This window comes from Perca fluviatilis, chromosome 15 (assembly GCF_010015445.1).
Source record: "Perca fluviatilis chromosome 15, GENO_Pfluv_1.0, whole genome shotgun sequence".
In the NCBI taxonomy this organism is placed as follows: Eukaryota; Metazoa; Chordata; class Actinopteri; order Perciformes; family Percidae; genus Perca; species Perca fluviatilis.
The window spans coordinates 26,406,737-26,431,288 of NC_053126.1; the positions used below are offsets into that span (position 1 = coordinate 26,406,737).

Sequence of the window (24,552 nt, forward strand, 5' to 3'; positions counted from 1 at the left end):
ATGGCTCTGGGTGCAACTGGATAGTCCTTCAACCAATCAGACCAACGATCAGGGTGACGTAGCGGCTAGAGCGGCATCAACGGGTTGCTGCGCTTCGGTGGCCGTCATGTTGAATGTAAACAAAAAGCCGCTTGCCGTCACTGCGCTATCGTCATCGTGTAAAGCCCGCCTCAATGGCTGTGATTGGTGCCTCGATTTGGAAAAATTGGAAATGGGCTTGAATGGGCTCTTGATCAGACTGACTTGCAGAGCAGATCTCAAATTTGCCAGAAGTTCGTCAGGGTTTTCCCATGTTACATTTTTTTGTGTAGTCAACTACTGAAACAACAAACAATTTTGGGCCATTAAAGGAATGATTTTTAAATTTTATTTTACTATTTCTCTCTATTATAATTGAACCCCCTTGGACCACCTTTCATCCTGACTGCTGTGACCAATGCATTCGTCAGGCAGCCACTTTTGTTTAGGACAGGTTGAGACCAAAAGCCTGGCTTTTTTCGCACCATAGTCAACGATTGTACATATTGGACCGATTTTCCTCACAAGCCACATATCTCCCAACATTCTGACACTGAAATGGGATTTTTTTTACACAGATAAAAAACAAAGAAAATATGAATACAATATGAAAATATAACTTTTCATCCAGCCACATGACATTCACTACTTTCAGACAAGGCCACGCCCATTTTATCCTTGCTACGGCTCTGCGCTAAAGTCTTCATATGAACCAGGAGAACTAGCCTTTAATAATCATGTTGCTACCAAGTATAATTACTAAGCATTTATATGAGTGTACAATCAAACACAAACACCCATATATATATATATTTCCATTGTTGTTTATTGGGCAGTATTTCTCACAGGCAATAATAATCATTGTCATAATAGTGCACTTTTCCTTTTTTTGTAATTATACTACAGACATTTCTCTTCGTTGTTGTCGTCATCATCATCGTCATCAATAATTAGCTGTTTTTCTCGACCCACCCTCCCCCACACACCTCCCTCCATTTTTTTGTTGTTGCTTCTGACGTCACAAAGTCCTCCTTCTACTGTGTGGATTGGAGGTTTACAAGATGGGTGGGTGGTTGGGTGGGTGGATGGAGGGGCGGGGGTCATGTGGGTGGGGTGTGGCGGGGTCAGGTGGGAAGGGGAACACGGGCGGGACACAAGAGATTATAGTCGTACAATTCTTACCGCGGAAGAAGAATGAGCAATAACGATGAGAGGAAGAGTGGTACGGCGACTACAGTGTCGATAAAAGATAGTGAACGCTACATAGATATGGATGGCATACAATGGAGATGGAGACAGGCACGCACACAGCGTATACAAACGTATACAGCGTCTGCGTCGAAGTATACAGTGTATAAAATGTATACAAGGGGAGGGGATGAGGGGACGATTATATACGGGGGGGAGGGGGAGATATGTGCAGTTGGGAACAAGAATGGGCGGAGAAGTATTCAAGAGATACAAAGAGGAGGAATGGGGGTAGAAAATGTAAAGTGAATGGGGGTGTAAAGGAGAAATGAGGGAGGGGTGATAGTTCTTTCAATAGGAGAGTTTTGAGAGCAGGGGAGTCTCTCACCGCAAATGTGCCAATGGGGCCCTTGTGTCTTTGAATGGAGTTTGATGCGAACTTTGCCCAAAGTAGAGCAAAATCTGGAGCATTTTTGCCTTTCTTTCTTCTTTTCATTCATATCCTTTAACTAGCTTCTTTCCTACTAAAGTGGATGTAACGTGAAGTGGACTCGGGAGAAGGAGAAAAAAGGCCGCAACATAACACTCTCTTTAAAGTATGTGTGTAACTTTAGGGCGTTTTGTGCTAGTTCGATTCAACCGAACCAAACGAGGCAGGTGTGAAAGCGCCCCTAAACATCCCTGACCTTTGACTTTTCACATGTGTGTGGCCGAACTGCTGGGTTCTCCAAACTGCTCCTCTTTGAGCACCAGGATGGGAAAAGAAAGCCTCTGATTACATGAGGTAGGGGGGAAAACACACTTGAATCTACTGTTAAACCAGCGCAGATGGAAAATCTGTTTTTGGATTATGTCCACCAAGTTTTCTCACAGCTTCCTAAATGTGTTCCAAAACCTCAACTGTGGCTACGATGCACTTGTCAGATAGGATATTTGGAAAAAAAGTCCAGTTTGCATTTGGTTAACGTGTGTAGACAGATTCTCGGATGTTGAAGTACAATAACTACTAACCACACTTTCCAGTTTTCCAGGAATTTGTGAAAGACTTCAAAACCTGCAAAAGAACGTAGTTTGTTTTCCATTCTTGTTCGGCAGCTTCAGTGCGGTGTGACGAGCCTTTTGAAAGTCAAGTGGGAACGTGTAACGTGTGCGTTGGTTGGCATGAATAAACGCAGTGTTTCCCATGGAATGAATATGATATTTGTGTTTTGTTGATAAATGATCTGGCATTCCAGTCTACAGCCATGCTAGCGGCTCGGTGAGGCCGTACTTAGCCACAGCGGTGCTTTGAGCTAAATGCTAACTGCGGCTTGGCAGGTATCGTGTTAGCCGTGTTCACCTTCTTAGTTTAACTTGTACGCATGCTATCGTTTGCTAGTTAGCTGTGAACAGCTGAGGCTGATGGGGATGTCAGTTTTCGCAGGTATTTTCGTCATATAAACCAAAGTATTGGGACACATTTGAACGTTGACCGGATGACTGGGCTCGACGTCAACGGGATCACCAGAGCCACGTTTCCTACGTACGTGCAGACACAGACAATCTAATAACGAGTTCAGCCGCTTCCCATTCCTGCGCTCTTATGCCTTAGGTGTGACCGAACAGATGCCTGAAGGGGTCAATAAACTCAGCACTGATAAATACCCGGTGGTTAGGGTCTTTTGTTTGAAAGCAAAAAGTCCTCGACATCAAGCGCGTGTGGAATTTCAGTCGTCATAAAAAAGTGAACAGCTATGGTGGACGACCAAAAAAAAAAAACTGGTGTAAAAAAATAAATTAAAAAAAAACACAACGTAAAGCTTGGAGGTGTTTTGCAGCACGCAAGTTTTTTCTTTGTTAAAGAAGAAGGGGCGGGGTTGTTTTTCAGGTTCTCTCAGGGAAAGCTGGTGTGCTCTGCGGTGTCAGACTATCTTTAAAAGTGACATTTCCCTGTCTCGACCCATCTCCTGCTTTCAACAAATACATGGCAAATAAATAAATACATAAATACATTTTCAATAAATATGTGGAAACCAAAATATGTTTACACTCTTGCAATCATTTCCAGAGTTTTTGACATTCACGTGGTTGGCGCCGCCCTCTATTTTGCTGGTGGCAAACACACATACACACACACACACACACACACACACACACACACACACACACACACACACACACACACACACACACAGAAAGACAGGAGCAGAGTAGAAAATAAGGTATGGAAAGTAAAAAAATCTAACAAGCTAAATTTCATTCTTTATGTGTGGCTTCATTCTCCCACCTCACCCCACCACCCCCCCATCCAGGCAGTATGTGTGCAGTGTTTTTATGACAACAGACACACCAGAGTTCTTTTTCTTTCTTGCTTTTCTCTTTTTTTCCCTTTTGTGAAAAGTACATCATTTGTTCATTTCCACCTGTCCTCCCTCCACCTTTCCTTTCAGAGAGGCAGCAAAGGGCTGAGGCTTTTGTTGGGGCTTTGGTGTCGCCCTGCATCCTTATGCATCTATTGTCAAACCAAAAAGGAACATAGGAAGGGTTTCGGTTGCCTAAACGTGGGTCGGCTGCTAGGCTATTTATTCTAACTCCACTTTTCTATCATCTTCGATTACCGTCATTCCGTGGACTTGAAATCTTGTCTCAGTTAAAAGATGCGTTTGGACTTTTCTCAAGTCTTTCGTACAATATTCACAGGCCCATATGTACACTGAAAGAGTTATAGGTCACTGTAATAATTCCTCCTCTCCATACTGGCCGTGAAGTGGTCCTTTCCTAAAGTGACTCCAACATGAGAGAGAGAGATAGAGACAAAATACCACAGTACAAAAATGCACACGACACATATGCAGTTTACAACGGTAATGGTGGCAGATTTACCACCTGAAATACTCTCAGTCATTCTTGACACAATGGGTCCATGATTTTAGACAGAGGTAGATAAAAGTGGGCTCATTATTTACTAGCTAGCGACTGTCAATTTTGCCAGCTGAAATTACAACTGTGACTGGCAGATTTTATCAGCTGTAAGCTAGCTAGCTAATTAAGCTAGCGGTAGCGCCATGAGTTGGCAGAAAACTCAGACTGACTCTTTTTAAAACGGGGACCTTTAAAGGGGTCTTAAAGCTACAGTGCGCAACTATTTTATATAGGGGTGACCCAGAATAGTCGAAATATTCTATGCTTCGATCAAAGGAGCCTGATTGGAACGATAATCTCACAGTCGAATCTTCGCAGAGGCTTTATGAAACGAGGATCATGCCATTTTGGCTATATGGGGGTGCTCAATGTCGGATTTTACATCATCCATCATGTTTCTTTAATCCTCCGTGTCCTCCTTGGCTACAAGAAACTGCGTGGAGGAGGGGTGGGGGTGGTGCACCTAAGGCAGAGGTGTCAAACTCAGTTTCCCAGAGGGCCAGACTGGAGAATGAGAATCACATCAAGGGCCAGACATGTAGAGTTTATTGACATGCTTTTATTTAAGAGAAAAAGCCAAATATTTTGACTGTATTTTTGCATGGCTCATATACTGTAGTCTTCTCACTTACATTTTGGGCCTCATAAAGCCCCAGACAGGCAGGGACAAGTACGTTGAAAAAAGTGCCAAAAACGTTGGAAGAAGGCCGGAAAAAAGCGTCAAAATTGTCTGAAAAAGTGCCAAAAACATCAGAAAGTGCCAAAAACATCGTAAAAGCATCAAAAACTTCCGGAAAAGTGGCAAAAGCTTACTGAGTAAAGCGTAAAAAACTTTAAAACAAAGTGCATAAAGCCTTGAAAAAAAACACATAAACCGCCGGAAAAGGCGAAAAAAAGTCAAAAAAATGCACCAAAAACTTTGGAAAAAGCGACAAAAACTAGGTGGGCCTAAATTTATTGTGAACCTAAATTGAAATGCGGGCCGGATCAAACCTGCGAGGGGCCGGATTTGGCCCTCGGGCCTTGAGTTTGACACATGTGACCTAAGGCTTGCGTCATGTGGACAGTTTTGTTGTCATTACTTAGAAATTCCTCATGGGGGAGACAGAAACTACGCACTATAGCTTTAAGTGTGCACTTGATAGCTATATACATAGCATTGAGCTAAAAGTACAGAAAAAAATCATGCATGGTATACCGAACATCAGTTAGGCAGACTTATGACGCCGCATATTAGCTTGCCTGTGGACTTTGTTCCCTATCTTTTACAGTGGCGTCACACTTGGAAGGGATTCTTTCACAGCCAGCATGTACAGGAGAATATACAGCAAACTGGAACTCTTTCAATGTACATATGGCGTATGAATGGTGTATTGAGAGAGACTTGGAAAAAGATCCCCACCTAACAGAACAGGCTATCACTGCCATCTCTAAGTCAGCTCTACATTTCTGCTGCTAGTTTTTCTCGTGTCCTTCGTTTGCTACCCAATGGATACCTGCTGCTAGCTATCCTCTGTTTAGTCTCTATCTATCTATTCACCTCCCTCTCCTCCGGCGGGAGATTTCACTTGTGAGACATTCTACCTGTGGTGTGACTAGTGTCCTCCAAATGGGGCTAAATCTACCTAGCTATCCACTTTTTCTCCTCCGTTAAAGGCAATGCGGTGTCATAGCTTCAGTGTAATTCGGAAATAATTGTGGGAATTTATGCTTCTCAAACGCTCGAGGAAAAGTGGTCTCGTCTGTCTGGTTTTTGATGTTCCCCCTCGCCGTGGGGCTACAGAACGGAGACCACGTCGGATCCATTCCCCGTCATTTCTTTCTCTGCTCTCAGACTCCTTGATTGTTAAAGTACGGCGTTACGTTTGCTAATTATCTACAGGTAAAATCCACTTTAACAATCAAGTCCAAATCAAGACTCTTCCTGTTAATTCTTTCTCAAAAGATAAAATCCTCCTTTTGTTGCATTGCTTGAGAAGACACAAGCCACTATTTGTCTTGAGTTAGAAAGTGAGGAGAAGAGAGAGGAGAGAAGGTTTTCCTGTTTGGGGTCAGGTTAGTGTTGAGGAGACGTGGATGTTCCAGGTGACTGGTCAGGAAATGATAAAAACAGAATGACTTACGGGACTCTGTCATTGGCCGGTATCTTCCTGGGCCATTTTGACCGACTGATGGAGGTTTCCTGTTGGATTTGAGCTGTGTGCTGCAATGTGATAGGTCGGTGGGAAGGTTATGTGCTTTCTTGATTCGTCGGGGTGAACGACGTGTGTGAGCTTTTCCTTTATTTCTCTGGTAAGGTTGGGGACTTTTTGGGACATCTGATTTTCATCACGAAGGCTGATTAGAGATCAGCTCTATCTGCTTCCGCCACCCCCACAAGTATGCATTTCTGCTAAAATCAGCCGTTTGTGGGCAATTCTCTGTCCCGAAAATCAGCTTCGGGGGAAAAAACTTCCCCCTCCTCTTCCATCCCATTGCTTTGGAATAATGGTAGAAAGCAAGGCAGGAAGAAATGAAATAGTGAAGGAAATAACGTGGGTAGGATTGAGGGAAGGAAGAGAAAAAGGCCAGGCAGGTGACCCTGGCCTCTCTTCCACAACATTCTCTTCAGGGATGAGACTGTGTCCCGTTGGACGACGAGAGGAGTCTGGTCTTGTCTTTCCCCGAGCCCTGCCTTTGTAAGGCCGTCCCGCTGCTGCTGCTGCCGCCGCCGCTGCCGCTTCCACTTCCGCTCCCTCCATCTGCCGCACGTTCCTTCTCCCCCCGCTCCGATCCGCTCTCGGAACGCCGGGAGTTCTGACGCGAAGGCGTGCTGGGCTGTCGGGAAAGCTGACCGTTCTTCTCATCTGGGGGGCCAGAGGTAAAATCGGCGAGAGAGGACGTGAAACAAACAACTGAACTACTGGTACGTGTAGTTTTTGTGTGTGTGTGTGTGTGTGTGTGTGTGTTTGCTTCTTACCAGCCAGTGCCTGCACAGAAGGCTGATCGTGAGTACTCAGGAGCTGAGCCTGGATTGTTTCCACCACTCTCTTGAATCTGCGACTGGGACCTAATAGAAAAGAGAGGATGATCTCGTCACTCATTTCAGGTTGCCCGCTTTTTTTTTTTTTAAGTCTAAAACTTTGAAAATTAAAACTCCAATTTTAAATACAGAAAGAGAAATTCAGCTTCAAGGAAAAAATTTAAGTGCTCATATTGTGCTTTTTGCCTTTTTCCCTTTCCTTTATTGTTTTGTATATCTTTTTTGTGCACATTATAGGTTTACAAAGTGAAAAAGCCCAAAGTCCCCCCCAAAGGGACTTACCATCTCCAACAGAGAACACTGTTCACAAACTGCTCCAAACAGATCTATCATAACACTCTCCTACCTGTTATTAGAGTAAAGGTGACGCTGTAGATGCCCATCTCTCGTTTCCCTTCCCCCTCTGCTCGTTCCCTCTCTCGCTCCCTCTCTCCCTCGGAGAAAGCAATGTCCACCTACAGGAGAGAAGGACCATGTATTATTAGTTTGTGTCTTTCTCTCAATGCTTTTTAATCTCTGTGTCCCTGGGTTGGATCTGTTGGGCTTTTAATACTACCACTGGGACTGGTGGGCACTAAAGTTGCACATTTTCCAATTCTACACATAGTGGCTTCAACCATAAAGCTGTAACATGAATTACTGTGAATGCTCTCAGTTGTTAACCTATGTAACTGTAAATCCAAAGCAGAACAAAAGAACATGCAATATAAAGTCAAATATGATTTGACTACATGGGCGTACGTATATTTGTAGTATTATATGAACAAGCATTATACATCAAACATACATAAATGCTGCTTAAATTTGAGCTAAAGCTGCTTAAAAAGTTTTGGATTGCATGCTATTAGATGTACATTTTGTAGTGACGCTATTGAATTTCCATGATGCGGACATTGAAACAATCAAAATATTCACAGGGAGGACTGAGACGTTGACTAGAATCCGATATAAACCTCTGTGGGTTTAAATGTTTTTTTTTTTTTTTTTCGTTTGTAAAGATTGAGTTAGGAATGTTGCTTCTCGGGGCTGAAGAGGGTAAAGATGTAACAATACTTGGAACTTGACGGGCTTCTGGAAGACCGAGGGGCCGCCAGAGGACTTGTACTCTGCCCGGAAACTGTTCTGAGACACCACACTGTGGCTCAGGGATGGGATCTGGAGAGGCAAAAGAAAAGGGTGACACTCAGTGAAAAAGATCAAATACTCAATCTGTCTACTTTTCTGGTCTTAGTTTTTGATTCAGGACTCCTATAGAGCAGCCTGACGGCATAATAAACTATGTAGATCGTGGGGAAACTCTTCCCATCATCTGTGCACTTTCTGCAGCTCCTCTGAAAGCTTGGTTTAGGTTATAAAGTTATGTAACGTAACGTCTATCATTGTGTAACCTAGCCAGCGTTAGTATAGCAGCACCCTCTCTCCTACAAAATATGTTGAGCTTGCTAGCTAGCTAGATACAGTTCCTTTAGATACAGAATTACATGTGCTGCTTAACATGACGTTACCTTACTTTATAAATGACAGTTAATATTAAGGTTACATTGTTTACCTTTGGTGTTATCGGTGGGGGCCGTGTGGCTTAGCTAATAATTGGCCTACTTATACAGCGGCAAGGACATGATACAGTGTAGCGTTATTACAACAATGCTCAGCACGCTCATAAAGTTATTTTTATCATGATTGTTTTGAACACGGAAAACAGTGCTGGGCTACCCCACGATTGAATTTGCCACTTAACGTTAGCAAAACAGTAGTCTCGCATTGCCAGACCTTCCTTCACAGCGCTGCGGAAGAGGGTCTGGCTAGTCCACACAACATTCTGGGATGGGAGAAAAAAATCGTCATGGGCGGCACTGAGGGCCGCACGGAGCCACGGTGCCGCTGCAAAATAGCCTCGGGAAGAAAATAGACTAGCAAAACTGTAGGTGTATGGATAGTCGACTCATCGTATGGTAAGTTAGCTAGCTCGCGCACCCCACTGTCCCTCCGCCTCTATCCACTGTTAGAAGACTTTTGCCGGGAGAAGGGCAGGTCCGGGGACAGACGGCTGGCTAGTAAGCTTGCTAATTCCACTATGCTTTCATGCTAACATGAGCCTTTTTTAGGAATGACTTCAGTGCCGTTCTTTGTTCTTTTCTCAAAGAAAAGCTTAACTTAACTTTAAGCCAAAGCTGATTTGAAAGACCGCAGCAGCCACCTTCTTTTTTTTCAAGTAGCAGGGAATTCACGTGGAACCGTCGCAACCATTGACTGTGGTCGCAACTCTGCCATCATTATGTTAAGCCCGCCCACCGACTCTATACACAATGTCATTGGCCTGACTAGAGTTTGTTTTTTCCAGCTCACAAGCCAACGGAGAGTTGCTAGACAACCCTGGCTGCAAATTACATTTGCTACCGCTAGGGTGCGTCTAGATTTCTAGGCTATCGAGTCCTTACATTTTACTCATTTAATGGCTGGCTAGTTAGCTAGCTAGCTTGCTCATTCCGCCATGCTTTCATGTTACACTTGTTACCACCACAAAGAGAGAACACTGCGGCTATTTCCTTCAAATTAAATGACATTAAGTAATAAATGTAACGAAACGTAACGTGAAACAAAACTTTAACACATTAACTCGTCCATGATAATTATTTCTGCCTGAGTCACGTCAGATAGATTTTCATTTGGCAATGAAGACTACAACTCCCATGATCCTACGCTACTTCACGACATCATCAAAGTCCGGCATCTTTCTTTTGTTCTGATTGAGAGACCCCGAGAAGGGATTTTCCACCATGGGTCCTGGCGTTGAAGATATGTCCACTATTGCCTTTAACGCCACAAAGGGTATTATATAGCAATGCTGAAAGTTGTCTTATCTAACCTCTTATCTAAGCTCGATTGTACTCACTGAGAGAAAAGCATGGACGATGTCAGCCTTGATGGAGCTGAGTGGCTTGTCTCGAATCATAACAAAGATCTGCTCCTCCTTCTCCAGGCTGATGAAGTTGCCAAACCAGGACTTCTTAGCCAGTCTGCAAATTAAGTGTTTGACATGTAACAGATTAGTTCCATGCCCACATCCTTAATGAGTAGGGCTGGGTATCGTTCAAAAATGTTCCATACCGGTACCGATACCAACACCGTGTCTTTGATACCGGTTCCTGAGGGATACTTTTTTTAAATTCCAAATTTTCTATACCAATTTTATGAAATCCATTTTGACAAATCGAAATTACAACATTAAACATTACGGCACAATCTTTTTACTTATGTTTCAGCTCCTACTACGTGAGCACCGTCTCTGTGTGAGTTTTTCCTGCCTGTCTCTACGACAGTGTATTGTTAGACAGCCAATCACACGCATTAATAGATCTTGGTAGAATCATGCTGCGTGCTTATTGGCTCACTAACGCTGATGAGACTTGCTCCTTAGGTATTCAAATTTGGAATTAAATGATGAGGCATTTTTTCTCGATACTCGATACTAGGCAATTGGAAGGTGCCTGAAAAGTATTGATTTCGGTACCCAGCCCTAATTATGAGTACAAATTAACTAGTATACAAAAAGTTATTTTTAACTGGCATATAATGACTGACAGTGTTCAGTCAGAGACACTCACGTCAAGGAATTGACACTATTTATAGCATTTTGGTTATACAGTTAAATTTGGCAGTCACAAATTCTGCATGGGAGAACCAATGTCCCCTTAACAAACACATAAATGTACATTAAACCTTACGTAAAAATAATACCAGGAGATTGAGGTGGTGGAAGGAAACGCAGCTAACGGCATAACATGAAATGAATGGTGAAAGTGTCATTGGAGGTTACTTGTCAGCTGGTAGTCAATCAGCTGGTGAATGAGCCAGTGATTCTGAAGCAGGAATGGAAAAGCTGATAGCAATCAGTTAATGGTGATTTTTATGACCAGTGATAATAATGCCGTTTTCCATTATTTGTTAAATATAAGGGAGGAGGGGGGATGCTGGTGAGGAGTGGTGCCGGTGTCGTGCCAGAATCGTAGCCTAGCGCTGACAGTGAAAGTCCAGTTCTGATTGAGATTTTTGCATTAAGGACCCCATTGCAGCGCTTTACTTAGATTTACAGTTTCGTAATTGGAACTTGGATGATTTTTTTTTTTTGTGTATTATTGTTGTTTAAATGTATGCTATTAAATGGCTATTTAAAACATATGTCCGGAACTTGTTTTATATGGCTGAATTCTGGAATATTAACGGCCATATTGGGCGTCAACAAGTCTAGGCCCTGGATGGGCACACACCATATTTAGAATATTTTCACTGCTCTACCTTGCCGTTTGACAGCCCTTTCCGACAGGGGAACTAAAGCCGTTCTGTGCTTTCTTCAAAGCCACCAGACTCTTTTGACAAAAAACAGTAATTTTGCCTCGCAAAAACAAAAGTTGTGTTAGTTAGTTTGTGTTACTGGTGTTTTAAATGGATTTGTTTGGATTCACCAAAGGTAAAGCGGTGAAAATATTCTAAATATAGCATACACTTAAACCAATATTGTTTTTTTAATGTGGGGCTTTTTTTAGGTGGCTAAAATATGTTTGCTTAGCTTCTGTACCGGTACAAACTGGGGGCGTGCCAACTTCCATCTACAGCAGGCAATGTAGGTACCTTATACAACCCCACTTCAAAAAAATCCAAACTGTCCCTTAAAGATGGTATAACTCCCAAGATGAAGACTTAGGTACTGAGCTTGGGAAGGAATTACGGAAGCCTAGCTTCTATAACACTAGGATTATGAAAATGAAACCATAGTTGTCAAATTGAAATGGAAAGCTCTATCTCGATTTTGGAAACAGTAGTTGACAAAAGAAATCTCTGTTCTGAAGATTGAAAGCCCGAAAGCTCTAAATGCTACTGAATGGTACTTGTGATGTCAACGAACTAACTGTTGAAATGTTGTATTGCACTTAGAGTAGATAGAAAGTAGAGAGAGACAAACTAAGACGTGTGGACTTACTCTGGACTGGACTCTGGAGTCAAACTGGACATGTCCTCTGATGTGGGGACTAAAAAAAGAAAAAGGGAGACAAAGAGAGAGAAAAAGGAAAGAGGGGGGGAAAAAAGGAAACAGGCAGTGAATCTTGATGACATGCCCTAATCTAATTGCCCTAATTACAGATTATCACAGCCATTAGTCAACATAGCCGCAGGCTGCAGACTGGGACATGTGGTAGTTTATGGTAATAATAGATTGTATCTTGGATGTGAATATAGAGTAGTAGAACTCTGATTTTTTAAGCTGTTAGGTGAACATCAAGTCCACACTGATGGAGAAACATGTTACTTCATCCCACAGATGCAAACTTTTTTTGATATTGTAACAAATTAGTTCCATTCCCACATCCATTATGAGTAGGGCTGGGTATCATTCAAAGATTTTCCATACTGGTACCGGTACCGATACCAAAACCGTGATTTTGATACCGGTTCCTGAGCGATACTTTTTTCGATTCTAATTTTATGAAATCCATTTTAACAAAAAGAAATGACAACATGTCTGGTGAACATAAAAAAATCACACTGATGGAGAAACATGTTACCTCATTCCACAAATGCAAACTTTTTTGGGGGGGTTGTATTATCTCAACCAATCAGTGGGGAGGATTCACACCACCATCACTTACCGGGCCCTATTTTAACGATCTAAGCGCACGGTGTGAAGCGCATGGCGCAGGTGCGTCTAGGGCGTGTCCAAATCCACTTTTGCTAGTTTGACGGCAATAAAAAAGGGTCCGTGTGCTGGGCGCATGGTTTAAAAGGGTTGTACTTAGTGTCTTCATTAATTCATAGGTGTGTTTTGGGCGTAACATGCAATAAACCAATCAGAGTGTTGTCTCCCATTCCCTTTAAAAGCCAGGCGCTGTACCTTGGCGTGTTGCTATTATGATGGCGGATTTGCACCGTAATATTTTTATTTGTAATCTTTTGCATGTTTGTGTGCTGCTGCACTGTGTGTGTGTAACAAGCATAGTGTGTGCGCGCTGTGCACGAGCCCAAGCGCATTTTACTAATTTGATGTTAAAATAACAATGAAATGCTGCGCTACTGACTTTAGACCAGCTTTTTGTTGGTCAATGGCGCGATCACTTCCCGCTGCCTCAAGATAGCAATAAGCCCAGAATGCACCTGAACACACCTCCCTGTAAGATCAGCACGCCCATGGGCGCACTGATGGGTAGGATATGATCAAAAGTAGCAGATCAAAAAGTTTAGAGAAATTCCCGCACGCTGACCATTACACAAGCAATAATTTATTTAGAAGAAAAATACAACGTTTCGGTCTCAGACCATCAGGTAAATGTAAGGTAATTTACCTGATAAATAAATAAATAAATTATTGCTTGCGTAATGGTCAGTGTGCTGGATTTTCTCTAAACATACATAGTACATAGAATACTAAGCTAATAAAACAATAATTGGTGTTTTGATTTTGTAAATCATGTTTTAATGTTCAAACATACATGTGTATCTGTGGATTTTTCTACAAATAGGTTGATTTATATTTGCTAATAATATGTTGGATTTGTGTTAAGACATTTACATTTTTGACAAAACATTATATAAATGATTATACATTATACCATAATTTGGCCCCGCAGCCCCTGTTGAAGATCTCTGGTTTAAACCAAGGCCTTCCAAGTTTGGCCCGTGTTCCCTTTGTTTTAGCCCGCCATGGCATTTGACATGCTCATGCCTTTTCTCCTATTATTTTGTAACTGCAGCTAAAAAGTATTTCATCTGAGTTTTACGGCAATGTAAAGCACAACTTCCCAACATAAGTTTTATCTGTGACGAATTACAAGAATTACAGTATTCTTTAACATCAACAGTTATTTTTGGCCCGTGGCCTTCCATCCAGGTACAATTTGGCCCTTTATATGAAAGAGTTTGGGCACCTCTGGTATGAACTCACCTTGCAGTTTGCGCCGATGGAAGCGTGGCGAGCCCAGAAGGTTGTTTTTGAACGAGTTGAGTCTTGTTCTCCAGTGGGCGGAGCTCGAGCCGGCCAGACCGCCACTGCCGCCCGGGCTGGAGGGCGGCGTCAGTGACAGCGAGGCCCCGCCGGCTCCGTCCGCTCTGGAAGAAGAAGACGAGGAGGAAGAGGAGGGAGGGGTGGTGGAGGAAGGGTGGTGGATTTGGTGCACAGGCGTGCCCAGCGGGGTGGGCAGCGGCGAGCCCTGCGGCGTGACCTGCGACACAGGAGGAGGGGTGGCAGAGGAGTTAGAGGACGAGTGGACGTTCTTGGACTTAAAGACAGACGGAGAGGGGAAGTTGAAGAAGCGTGGGATGGGGGAGAGGAGTGGAGAGGGGGATGGGGAAGGGGAGCGTGGAGTCTGCAGAGGGAGGGACTTCATGGAGTGGAGTTGGGGCCGGTCGGCGGGGCCCTTTGAGGGCAGGGTCTGTGTTTTTGAGTCGGGTGCTGGGCGGGTAGGCCGGGAGGTGGTGGCACTTCCTGGTTTGGGGTCTTTGGAGGAAGGAGCGGAGGTGACTTCTGATTGGCTGAAAGTGAAGACCGGGCTCTGATGGGCAGACAGAGAGAGATGGGGAGAAGGAGGGAAAGAGGGATGGACAGATGAGAGAGAGCAATGGTCATGAATTATGGCTTAATGGAAAGGGTTCTTCAACAAGCCTAGATCAGACGCACCAAAGGGGAAGATGGATTTGGTGAGCTCTATTCTTGGGTATAGTTATGCGAGTTATGTTTTAGTCCCTTTTTATCCATGTCAGCATGTGCACACAGACTTTTGTCTGAGGCAGCATGGCGTGTCTATGAAATGGAAATGTGTATGACTGAGAATGTGACAGTATGATGGAAAAGCACAGCTAGCAGTGACAGTCCGAGTAAGGGTTATCAGACAAAAACACAGCACCACAGGAAATTTGTTTTGGTGTTTTTGATGGCAAAAAACGATATTTATATATTGAAGCTATTGGTAATACATATTTGTTGACTTTATATTATCTATGTTCAATAGGAAAAAGAAACAGTTTTTAGTCCACAACACACAACACTACAGAGAGCTAACAAAGACCAATTGACTGCAATTGATAAACAAAAAAAGATGTTGCCTTCTGGATTACAAATTAAAGGATTAGGCTGCAATTATGCTATATTTTTCTCAACAGTTACAAAGAACAAACTTAACTCCAAAACTCCCTAGTCCCTATTGAAGATGCATATTATTAGTTTGAATACTGAGCAGATTCTTAAAACAACTGGACACTGTAGTTTTTTTATCAAAGATTACTAGAAAATAGTGCAATTGTTAGGGACTATTTTTAGCCGCGGATGAATGCACATTTGGTACCCTAGTTATAATTTAAAGCAGCAGAATGGTGTATGTGGGATTGATTTAAAATAAACCACAGCGCCCATGTCCATGGATATAAAGGAACACGTTACCCAGAGCAACTGTGTGGCTCAGTGGTGCGTTTCAATAGGTTTTGGACAACAATGAAGCTCTATGGCACACAAGAATAACATTTATCAGGCTTTTAATACACAGAAATAAAAAACTTGGGTAGTTCAATTCATTCTTTGTTGGTTTTGTTTTTTTCATGGGATTTGTTGACAATTAGAAAAATATGATCACCCTAATCCCTCAAATGTGCTTACATTGTACATACTATGCAGTCCTTCCAGAAAGAGTTTTTTTGTGATTGTTGCCGGCAAAAATCCTTGATTATGCGCCACGTTTTCTTAAAAAATGCAATGGAATATGCGGGATATTTATGCAATTTTATGCGATGAAATTGCGGGAACTTGCAAAAACTGCGGTTTGATGAAAAAGAGAAGAAAAAGTGATTCCCCCAACACCCTGCTTTTTTAAAACTTAATTTCCAAAAATAGTTTACAGATATTCAGTCATTGCAATAAGTAAACAAATAAGATACAAAAATATATACAAATAATATAATATTAAAGTAAAAATAAAAGTAATAGTCTAAACAGAGGGAAATAAAAGATACAAAAGAGACAGACTTTCAAAAATCGTTAATAATATAGACAGCAGGAGCACTTACACAAAGAAATTTGAGTAGACATCAGATATTAAGATACTGTAGCTTTCTTATTGGATACCAACTTAAGAGACTCAAAGTACATGTCAAATTCAACCTCCAAGCACCATCGCTTTTCGATGATGTTCATGTCGCGTAATTACGTCACTTCATAACGTTCCCATGGCAACAGGGGAAAATGGCTGCTTTTGTGTGAAGTGAAGTAAACGCAACATTTTTTCAACTTTCTGCTAAGATATATGTGACTTTTTTGCAACGTAAATGCGGGGATTATGAAATCATGCAAGCACCGCATATTTAAAAAATATAATATCTGCAATTTATGCGGCGAAAGTGCAGCATATTTGAAAAAATGCGGCCCCCGCATGAATATGCGGACTTTGGCTGATTATGCATTGAATTATGCGATCGCATAATCGCGTTTTTCTGGAGAGACTGACTATGCGTACAATATAAGGAGGGTAAATATGACGGGGAAAGTCTGAGTTAACTCTAACCCAATTTCTGAAGTGATCTTTACTGTATGTGCAGACATAAAAGGAAGACGTACCCCCAACAGAAGTGAAAAAGCAATTATTATTTTTTGCAATCAATGTGTCCTAATCTATGCCTAAAAATAGTTTGTGTAGAGTGTGCTCGGGTCAGCCTAAACTTAATTTCCCATTGTTCCATCCCAGTTCCAAGTAGGCTAAGCAAATTTAACTCCAAGATGGTTGCATTATATGTTTGTTAAAGGAATAGTTTGACATTTTGGAAAATACCCTTGCCAAGACTTGGATTAAAAGATTGATAACACGCTCACGTTTCTACGGATGTTACATCCGGTTATCTTACAGCTTAGCATAAAGTCTGGAAGGCAAGCCTGGCTCTGCCCAAATGTAAAAATCTCACAATAGTCATTATTTAACACATTATATCTCATCATTTGTGCTAAACTAAGCTAAGCTAAACTGAGCTAACCAGCTGCTGGTAGCTTCATGTTTACTGTATAAGCATGAAGGTGGTAATGAACTTCTAATCTAACTCTTGGCAAAAAATGGAATAAGTGAATTTGTCAAAAAGTCAACCTGTAATAATTCAGTTAGATCCAGGATCCGTTATAGGCATAGGGAGATTAAAATGGGTGAGATTATTTGGGAGAAAGCAGGTATCCGATGTTCAAAATCTCACAAGTTCTTGCAACATTAGGTTGCTTGATTAAAGTGTAAGCGTGTAGATTGTTATTTATTCAAAACTTTGAATTTCGCTTAAGAGTCTAATTTGAACTCAGTCGAACCCTGATTGTGAATACCAAAGCAGCTAGGTCAGAGGCAACGAATAGTGGTGTACCACAGCCGAAGAGAGTAGAGTGAAGTTCTTACCCTGGGACTGCTGAGAGGACTGGAGGACAGGCCTGTGGATGCCCCACTGACTGAACGAGACCTTTTGAAGACAGCAACAAACAACAAGAGTCATTGAGGTGAATGGGACTTTCAGGTGCAACAATCAAAAGATATTTAGTAGTTTATAATTCTAGTTTGCTCTACGGTTGAGCTTGCTATTGAGCTTGTTACCTTGCAACCTGGACCATATTACCCCATGCATTTGGGTCTAATAGACAGATGTGAACAAAAATCTTTGAAATTGGTCCAGTATTGAGCAAGAAGGCAGTAACCGGGCTGTCGCGAACCAGGCTGCAATGTAACCCAATGGGGGCAATTGTGTTCCTAAAAAAATCCCATAGGGCAAATGTGCATTGTCAATTATCGTCCATAAAAGTGCAGTTTTTGCCACTGACAGGCTCAGATTGTTATTAAAAGTGTCTGACAACATTATGGAAAGGATTTCTAAGGAGGTCGTCCTTTCTGTTAAAGAGTAAGATCCCTTTTTTTTAAACATAAAACCATCCGAGAAATCGCTAAAGCCACCAGACTCCATGTTAATAAACAGTCATTTTATCAACTTAAAATACACTTCATTCAAAGTCGACAGACACTAAATAAAACTATGAAAAGCCGTTTCGGTTCGTCTTTCCACTTTTCCAACCATCAAAATTCTAGTTTTGGTTGAAATAAACACATAGTTTACCGATGTACACGTGAAAATATGCTGGATCTACACACGCTAAAAGTATTGTTTTTTTTTTAAAGGGAGTCTGGTGGGTTTAGCGATAGCCATCTCAGAGATGTTTCTGGTTATACAAAGCAGATTTTACTGTTTTAAAAAAGATCCAATATATGTAGGGATCATTTCCATAGTATTATAATGTATAGGATTACATTGCAGCCAGATCTGTGGCTGCCTTTCACAGCGTTCACACTCAATACTGGACCAATTTCAAAGATTGTTGTTCCCATCAGTCACTTACACACAAAAACAGCTTGAAAAAAACCCAAAGTTACCCTTTAACTTGGCTGTCCACAATCTCCATCAATTAAAAAGATGTCATATAGTCAGTGCTTGTTCTTACCTCTGGCTGTGTGCATTAGTGTCCAGGGCCCTGCGAGGTGGGGTGGGAGACCCCTGTTCTGTGACACTGAGGACCTCCAAGCTCTTCCTCTCTGGACGACAACGGCCATGACGCGTCAGCATGGGGGAGTCCACACGCTTCCTGGGTGGGTCTTGGAGGTCAATAACATTAGTAAAAAATAAATAAATAAAAAAATAAGAATTTCATCCTCCACCCCCCATGCAAAATCTTTATAACTACAGATTTAGTTAATTGTATGCGTGATCTACCTATATACAGTGTTGCTTCTATATGAATGAAGCCCAGTCTCAAGAGGATTTTTTTTTTTTTTTGCGATGTTAATTGCTCGTGTGTTAAAGACAATAACGTTTTTTTTTTTAAATCTACTCATAGTTCAGACAGTTCATAGTAGAAATAACATTTGCTTTCATAATCAAACTTTTGTCTCGTTGTTCTTGGTAAGACCTCGGTTCTCACCTAGGTCATTTCTGGGAGGCAGATCCTCATCTTCACAGCTGGGGTAGCGCTCCTTCCTGTCCAATAGGAGGTAGTAGATCATCTTCTCCTGGTTCTCCCTGAAGATCGAGACGCAAAGAGACACAGGTCATAAAGAGAGGAGACACACAGAAAGCTTTTTGCTGACAGAATCGGAGAATACAGGAAAGAACAAGAGGCTTTGTCAGGGTCACGCGTCTCCTGACAACTACGGCTGGCACCATCCTGGAAGTACACGTGTACAGTAAATACTGGCAACGCATTGTGAGTGGTGGTCCAGTCACGTCATATTGTAAGTAATGAATTGTTTCTAAATTATGGTTACGGTATGTTTTTTCGGCCCGTTTTGTCTGTTGGAATTACATTTCGGAGTAGATTTGAATCACAGGGGGCAGACACAAATTATTTTTCACTTTCATTAACATCGCGAGATAGGGCATAGGTAATCTCGCTTTGCCAGACCTTCCTTCACAGCGCTGAGGAGGGGGGTCAGGCTAGTCCACACAGCATTCAGGGATGGGAGAAAAACGTGCTCTGGTTCATTGCCATTTCTTTAAACCAATCACAATCGTCATGAACGGCGCTAAGCGCCGGACTGAGCCCCGGTGCCGCTGCAGAATAGCCTCGGGAAAGAACTTGTTTTGGTGGAACGTGTGTACATTCAAAACCAATTGTTGTTGTGCAACAGAAAACTCAGATTGGACAGATAGTCTAGCTAGCTGTCTGGATTTACCCTGCAGAGATCGGAGGAGCAGTATAGTCCTCATAGATCCACCGGAGTTTAGAATTACAACACAAAGAAAGCTGAAGGTAACAGATATCCGGCCGAAAAGAAGGACATTTGGTGGAGTTTCCACCATTTGGAACGTAGTGAATATAGGCTAGGGCATAGGGGGCTACATTTGGGATACTGCGGGCAACAACCGTGGATGTTGTCAGGGAGCTGCTGGTCCCGGGATTTAGCTAGCACAAACTAGACGGATGGAGTCAAGAAAATGAAGTTGAAAAGAAGATTAAAGCAGGTAATGAACCGCTCGCTGGCTGCACAGTCTCTCTATGAGCTGGTGTCTGTATCAGCAGAACTCCATTCCAAAAAATAAGCAAATAACAACGTGGCTCTAATTGATGCCTAAGTGTACCAATAAAATTTGATTGACCATCTTGCTTGAATCTGTCCAAACATGTCTTTTTTTGTGGCTGGTAAAGAGTATGACGTGAGCTGTGAGACTCACTCAAAACAGTAAAGTTGCGGGCCAGAAAACCCAAACGATGAGCTACAAGGTGCTAAAACGCTTATGCTACTGCTGTTGTGGGTAGTAAGGAACCCTCAGTTTGTCAGAGAAAGGGAGACACAGCGGGTGGGTGGAGAGAGATAAAAGAGCCATTGTTGCTCTTGTTCCTGCCATGCCAGGCAGACTAATGATTTAAGTAATTGACTGGCCACAATGAGACAAAAAAAGACAATGAGAGAGAGAGACATTGTGAGAGAGAAATTAAATACACCAACAATTATGCATTTGGTTTACAGCAGGCGTGCAAGCACACATGTTAGTTCTACTTAAAAGATAAAGATTGCATTCTTCAATTCTTTCATTTGTCCATTAATATTTTAATATATTATGCAGTTGGAAATAAAGCAGATTTATAAAACTGTTTGATGTTCTTCCTGTCATATATTCCAACATATACTTCTCAACAGTGGTGCACATTGATGTATTGCCATCTAGTCAAAGTGGAAATGTTTGATGGGTTATATTTACTCACTCCTCACTTGTAAGGTCCTGTGTGAGTTTGACCCGGTCTCTGAAGCACCCTAAGGAGTACATGCTCTCCAGGACATCAGGGTCCAGGTCTGTTAAGGACAGGATCCTCTTCACACACACCCGGCGAGGGGGCGGCTGCTCTGGGCAAGGCTCATTACGACCACCCCTGGTAGGAAAAAGTCCACGTATGTGGTTAGTGCGTGCAATTACAAATGTTAGAAACAACAGCAAACACTGATGGCCAATGATGTCCAACATTACACAGGTTTAATGTCCACTGAGGGAGAACTTTTCCCAGTTTGATATTACGGTGCGGTATAATAGATGTTGGTTTGACAATGTATCCGGCTGGTTTTGGCCTTGGTCCAGTACCTACTCAGTCCAGCATTTGTCTCCCTAGACTTTTATGATCTAGATTTCATTGGAAATGGACTTTTTGAACTCATTCTTTACATGTTTTTTAAGGTCCCATATTACGCCTATTTTCAGGTTCATATTTGAAGATGTTTACATGCTTTAATGTTAAAAAACACACACATTATTTTTTGTAATTTTTGTCTGAAATGCTCCGTTTTAGCGCCTGAGTCTCTAAGTCTGATTTGATTGGTCAGCATTTGCAGGTCTTTCGCATGTGCGCTCTCTGAGTCTCTGCTCCGTCATTGCAGCCGGGGAAATGACTGTGACAGCACTGTAGCGTCTCTTTCTTCCTATATTTAGTATAGTTGTGACATCACAACTGTACAGAAGTCCTGATGGCTCATTTAAAGGCAAAGTTTCTGAATACGGGTTGCGTGCGTTTCTCTGTGGATTGAGCGTTTCACAGCATTTGTGTAACACCTCAACCTGCTTTGTAAAAAAAAACAAAAAACATGGAAATCTCACTTTTTACAATATGGGACCTTTAACATGAACATGCATATCAGCTCAACATGTGCTAATGAGCAAAGTCAATGCAGTAAAAATATACTGGTCTAAGCACTGGCTTTTAAAAGCCCATACCAATTAAGCAGATATGTCAAATACTTTGGGCAGAGGTTATGATTTTACAAAGCAATGCAGGTAGTATTATGGATTAATCCACGTTTATATATTTTTTCATTATAGAGGGCTGCAGGAATGAGTCCTAAAACCCAGAAATGAGTTTACGTTTTTGCACTTCCGCTTCCCTCGTCTTAGCTCAATGTTTTTTTTGATTGGGTTTTTGGTTAGATGCCTGAAATAAGGTCTGTGTGTTATGTTCAAGTTTTGTTCTATGACATATGAAACATCAGTAAATACTGCACTTGTGAATTTTGAAGTTTTCACGTGTCCTCAAAAAGGTGGTTGCTCCATGGGTGTAATTTATGGTAGGAATGGTGATATGGGATATGTCCCCACCACTTTTCTGAATACCTTTAATTTCCCCCACCGCTAATTTGATATTAACTTCCTCATGTTCCCTCTGCATGAGAAATATATATTTTTTTTCAATTTGTTATATTGTGTTATTAGTAGTCTTACATTGCCAGACCTTCCTCCACAGCGCTGTTAAGGAGGGTCTGGCTAGTCAACACAAATTTGGTCTTGGTAGTTCCACTATGTTACTTTAGTACTAGTAATGCACATTATTGCTTTTAATCTATGATTAACATAATGTTAAATTACCATAATCTGGCAAATAATGTATCTGTTTATTTGACATTTAACAAGCGGAAGAATTGTACACTTGTTTTAAAAACTGTTATCCCTTTGTTGACATATATATATATATATATATATATATATATATATATATATATATATATATATATATATATATATATATATATAACAAGGGGGTGTGGGTGATAGTGGCTTGGGTGGACAAGGAAAAATAGAACATGCAGAGGAAGTCAGAAAGAATTAAGAAAATGTGGTACTTACTGGTACCAGGGGTGTTTCTGTATTGCTTCTAGCTGTAATCGACAAAATAGAAGACAATATTACAGCATTCATCAAAGCATTTTAGCATATTTACAACTGATTTAACCCTGCAATGACACATCAACAAAGATAAAGCATCTGCGGTACAGCTGAACAAATCTGTGTAAAACAAAAAAACCTTCTGACTACCAGTCATTTATTTCTTATGGAAGTCTAAAGCTACCAATTTAGCGGCTCTTTTGCACAGTGATGGTCAGAAAATAATAAATGTGTTTCAGGAATTGACCCGTCTCAGTGTGCTCCTAAGGAACTTTCTCTATGGACCATGCACCCTGATTTTTGTTTCACACAGTTTTCTAGCCATGGCTCTACGGATGGACGGTCCATGACTTTGGTCGAGACTGAAATACCTCAACAAATACTGAATGGATTGTCATGAAACTGGCAGACACGAATTGTCAAATCAAATACCTGCAAAGCTAATGATGTTCCCCATTTGTGTTTTGGACTTTGTTCCACAGGCAAACTGTGTTTTAGGTCACTGAGAACAGATCTTTTGGGAAACTCTGGCCAGGCTGAAGATTTTCAGGAACTCCGTTTTCAGCGTTGAGGTGTGGACAGGCAAAACTGAGTTTTTGGCTTGTATCGTCAGTGTGCGCATGCTGTTATCTCCATAAAACAATTCTTTGAGATTGGATAATGTCTCCACAGACTAATAAAAAGCTATATCCCGGTCACGCTGACATACAACATACAGTATGTCCCAGGTCAAGCTAAAGTACAGTGGTTATACAACAGCAAAGTGCGATAGTTCAGGAGAGGTGATTATAAAACATTCATATTAAAGCTATAGTGCATAGTTTCTGTCGCCCCCATGAGGAATTCTAAGTAATGACAACTAAACTGTCGGCTCATCCACATGATAAAAGCCTTCCGTGATCGCGCATCATCCCCACCCCTCCTGCAGTTGCTTGAGGACACGGAGGATTAAAGAAACATGATGGACTCTTCAGAAGAGGTCATTATCTTCACTTGAGCTTCTGCGTGCGAAAGTCGCCGGACGCCACTATTTTCGGGATCAACTCATTTGGCAATGGCTTGAATGTGATGGACGTTCATTAAAATTAAAAAGTTTCGCACTAAAGCTTTAAAGCATATACCTTAGACTTAGGGTTTTCTACCAAACTAACAAGCTAAAATAAAATGGCAAACATTACACTTGCTAAACATCAGCATGTTAGTGTTGTCAATGTGAGCATGTTAGCATACTGGTGTTAGCATTAAATCAAGTACAGCCTCAGCATGGCTGTAGACTCTTGTTTCTACATTCAGTATCCCTACAGTCTAGTCCTAAATCCCCCAGTACATTATACACTAATCCCCTATCTGCATCAGGCCCCCGGGAAGTGCGACGGCTTTTAAAGCAAAATTGAACATAGCAGCCAAACATTGGAAATACAACTCCCAGCCCGTCATGTGATGCTCTCTGGCCCAAAAGGACTTTTTCTCATAGACTTACATGGCAAAAAAGATGTCTGTAAACCAGTTACATTACAGATACATTTTGTTTTAGCTTGAGAACCCCCACGAAATGACCCGTTTCACTATCAAAATTTGATTAATTCCGTCCGATAACATTTGGCAAGTCTAGAAGAGCTGCACGATTAAATCATTTAATCCCCATTCAAGTTAGCGGAGCGCTAAACCCGGAAAGCGGTGGAAGTCTCTAGTGCTCCCGCTCTATGGGCTGCATAATGCGGAAGCCATGACAA

General features: G+C 41.7%; 1 protein-coding gene across 6 annotated transcripts in view; it reads right to left on the minus strand.

Moving 5' to 3' along the window:
- Positions 1-5,159: 5,159 nt before the first annotated feature.
- LOC120574865 (serine/threonine-protein kinase BRSK2-like) overlaps positions 5,160-24,552 on the minus strand; it is a 33,843-nt gene continuing 14,450 nt past the window's right edge. The window contains exons 9-20 of one of the 6 annotated variants that reach the window (XM_039825347.1): positions 22,781-22,812; positions 20,880-21,044; positions 19,098-19,195; positions 18,621-18,771; positions 17,533-17,593; positions 14,064-14,340; positions 12,108-12,156; positions 10,023-10,146; positions 8,183-8,284; positions 7,476-7,584; positions 7,067-7,156; positions 5,160-6,962 (exon numbers count right to left, since the gene is read on the minus strand). In XM_039825347.1, the coding sequence (XP_039681281.1) occupies positions 6,715-6,962; positions 7,067-7,156; positions 7,476-7,584; positions 8,183-8,284; positions 10,023-10,146; positions 12,108-12,156; positions 14,064-14,340; positions 17,533-17,593; positions 18,621-18,771; positions 19,098-19,195; positions 20,880-21,044; positions 22,781-22,812 (1,506 nt within the window). In that variant the 3' untranslated portion in view covers positions 5,160-6,714. Of the gene's footprint in view, positions 6,963-7,066; positions 7,157-7,475; positions 7,585-8,182; positions 8,285-10,022; positions 10,147-12,107; positions 12,157-14,063; positions 14,671-17,532; positions 17,594-18,620; positions 18,781-19,097; positions 19,196-20,879; positions 21,045-22,780; positions 22,813-24,552 lie in introns of all 6 variants that reach the window. The other 5 variants (XM_039825345.1, XM_039825342.1, XM_039825346.1 and 2 more) reach the window with 5 other exon arrangements.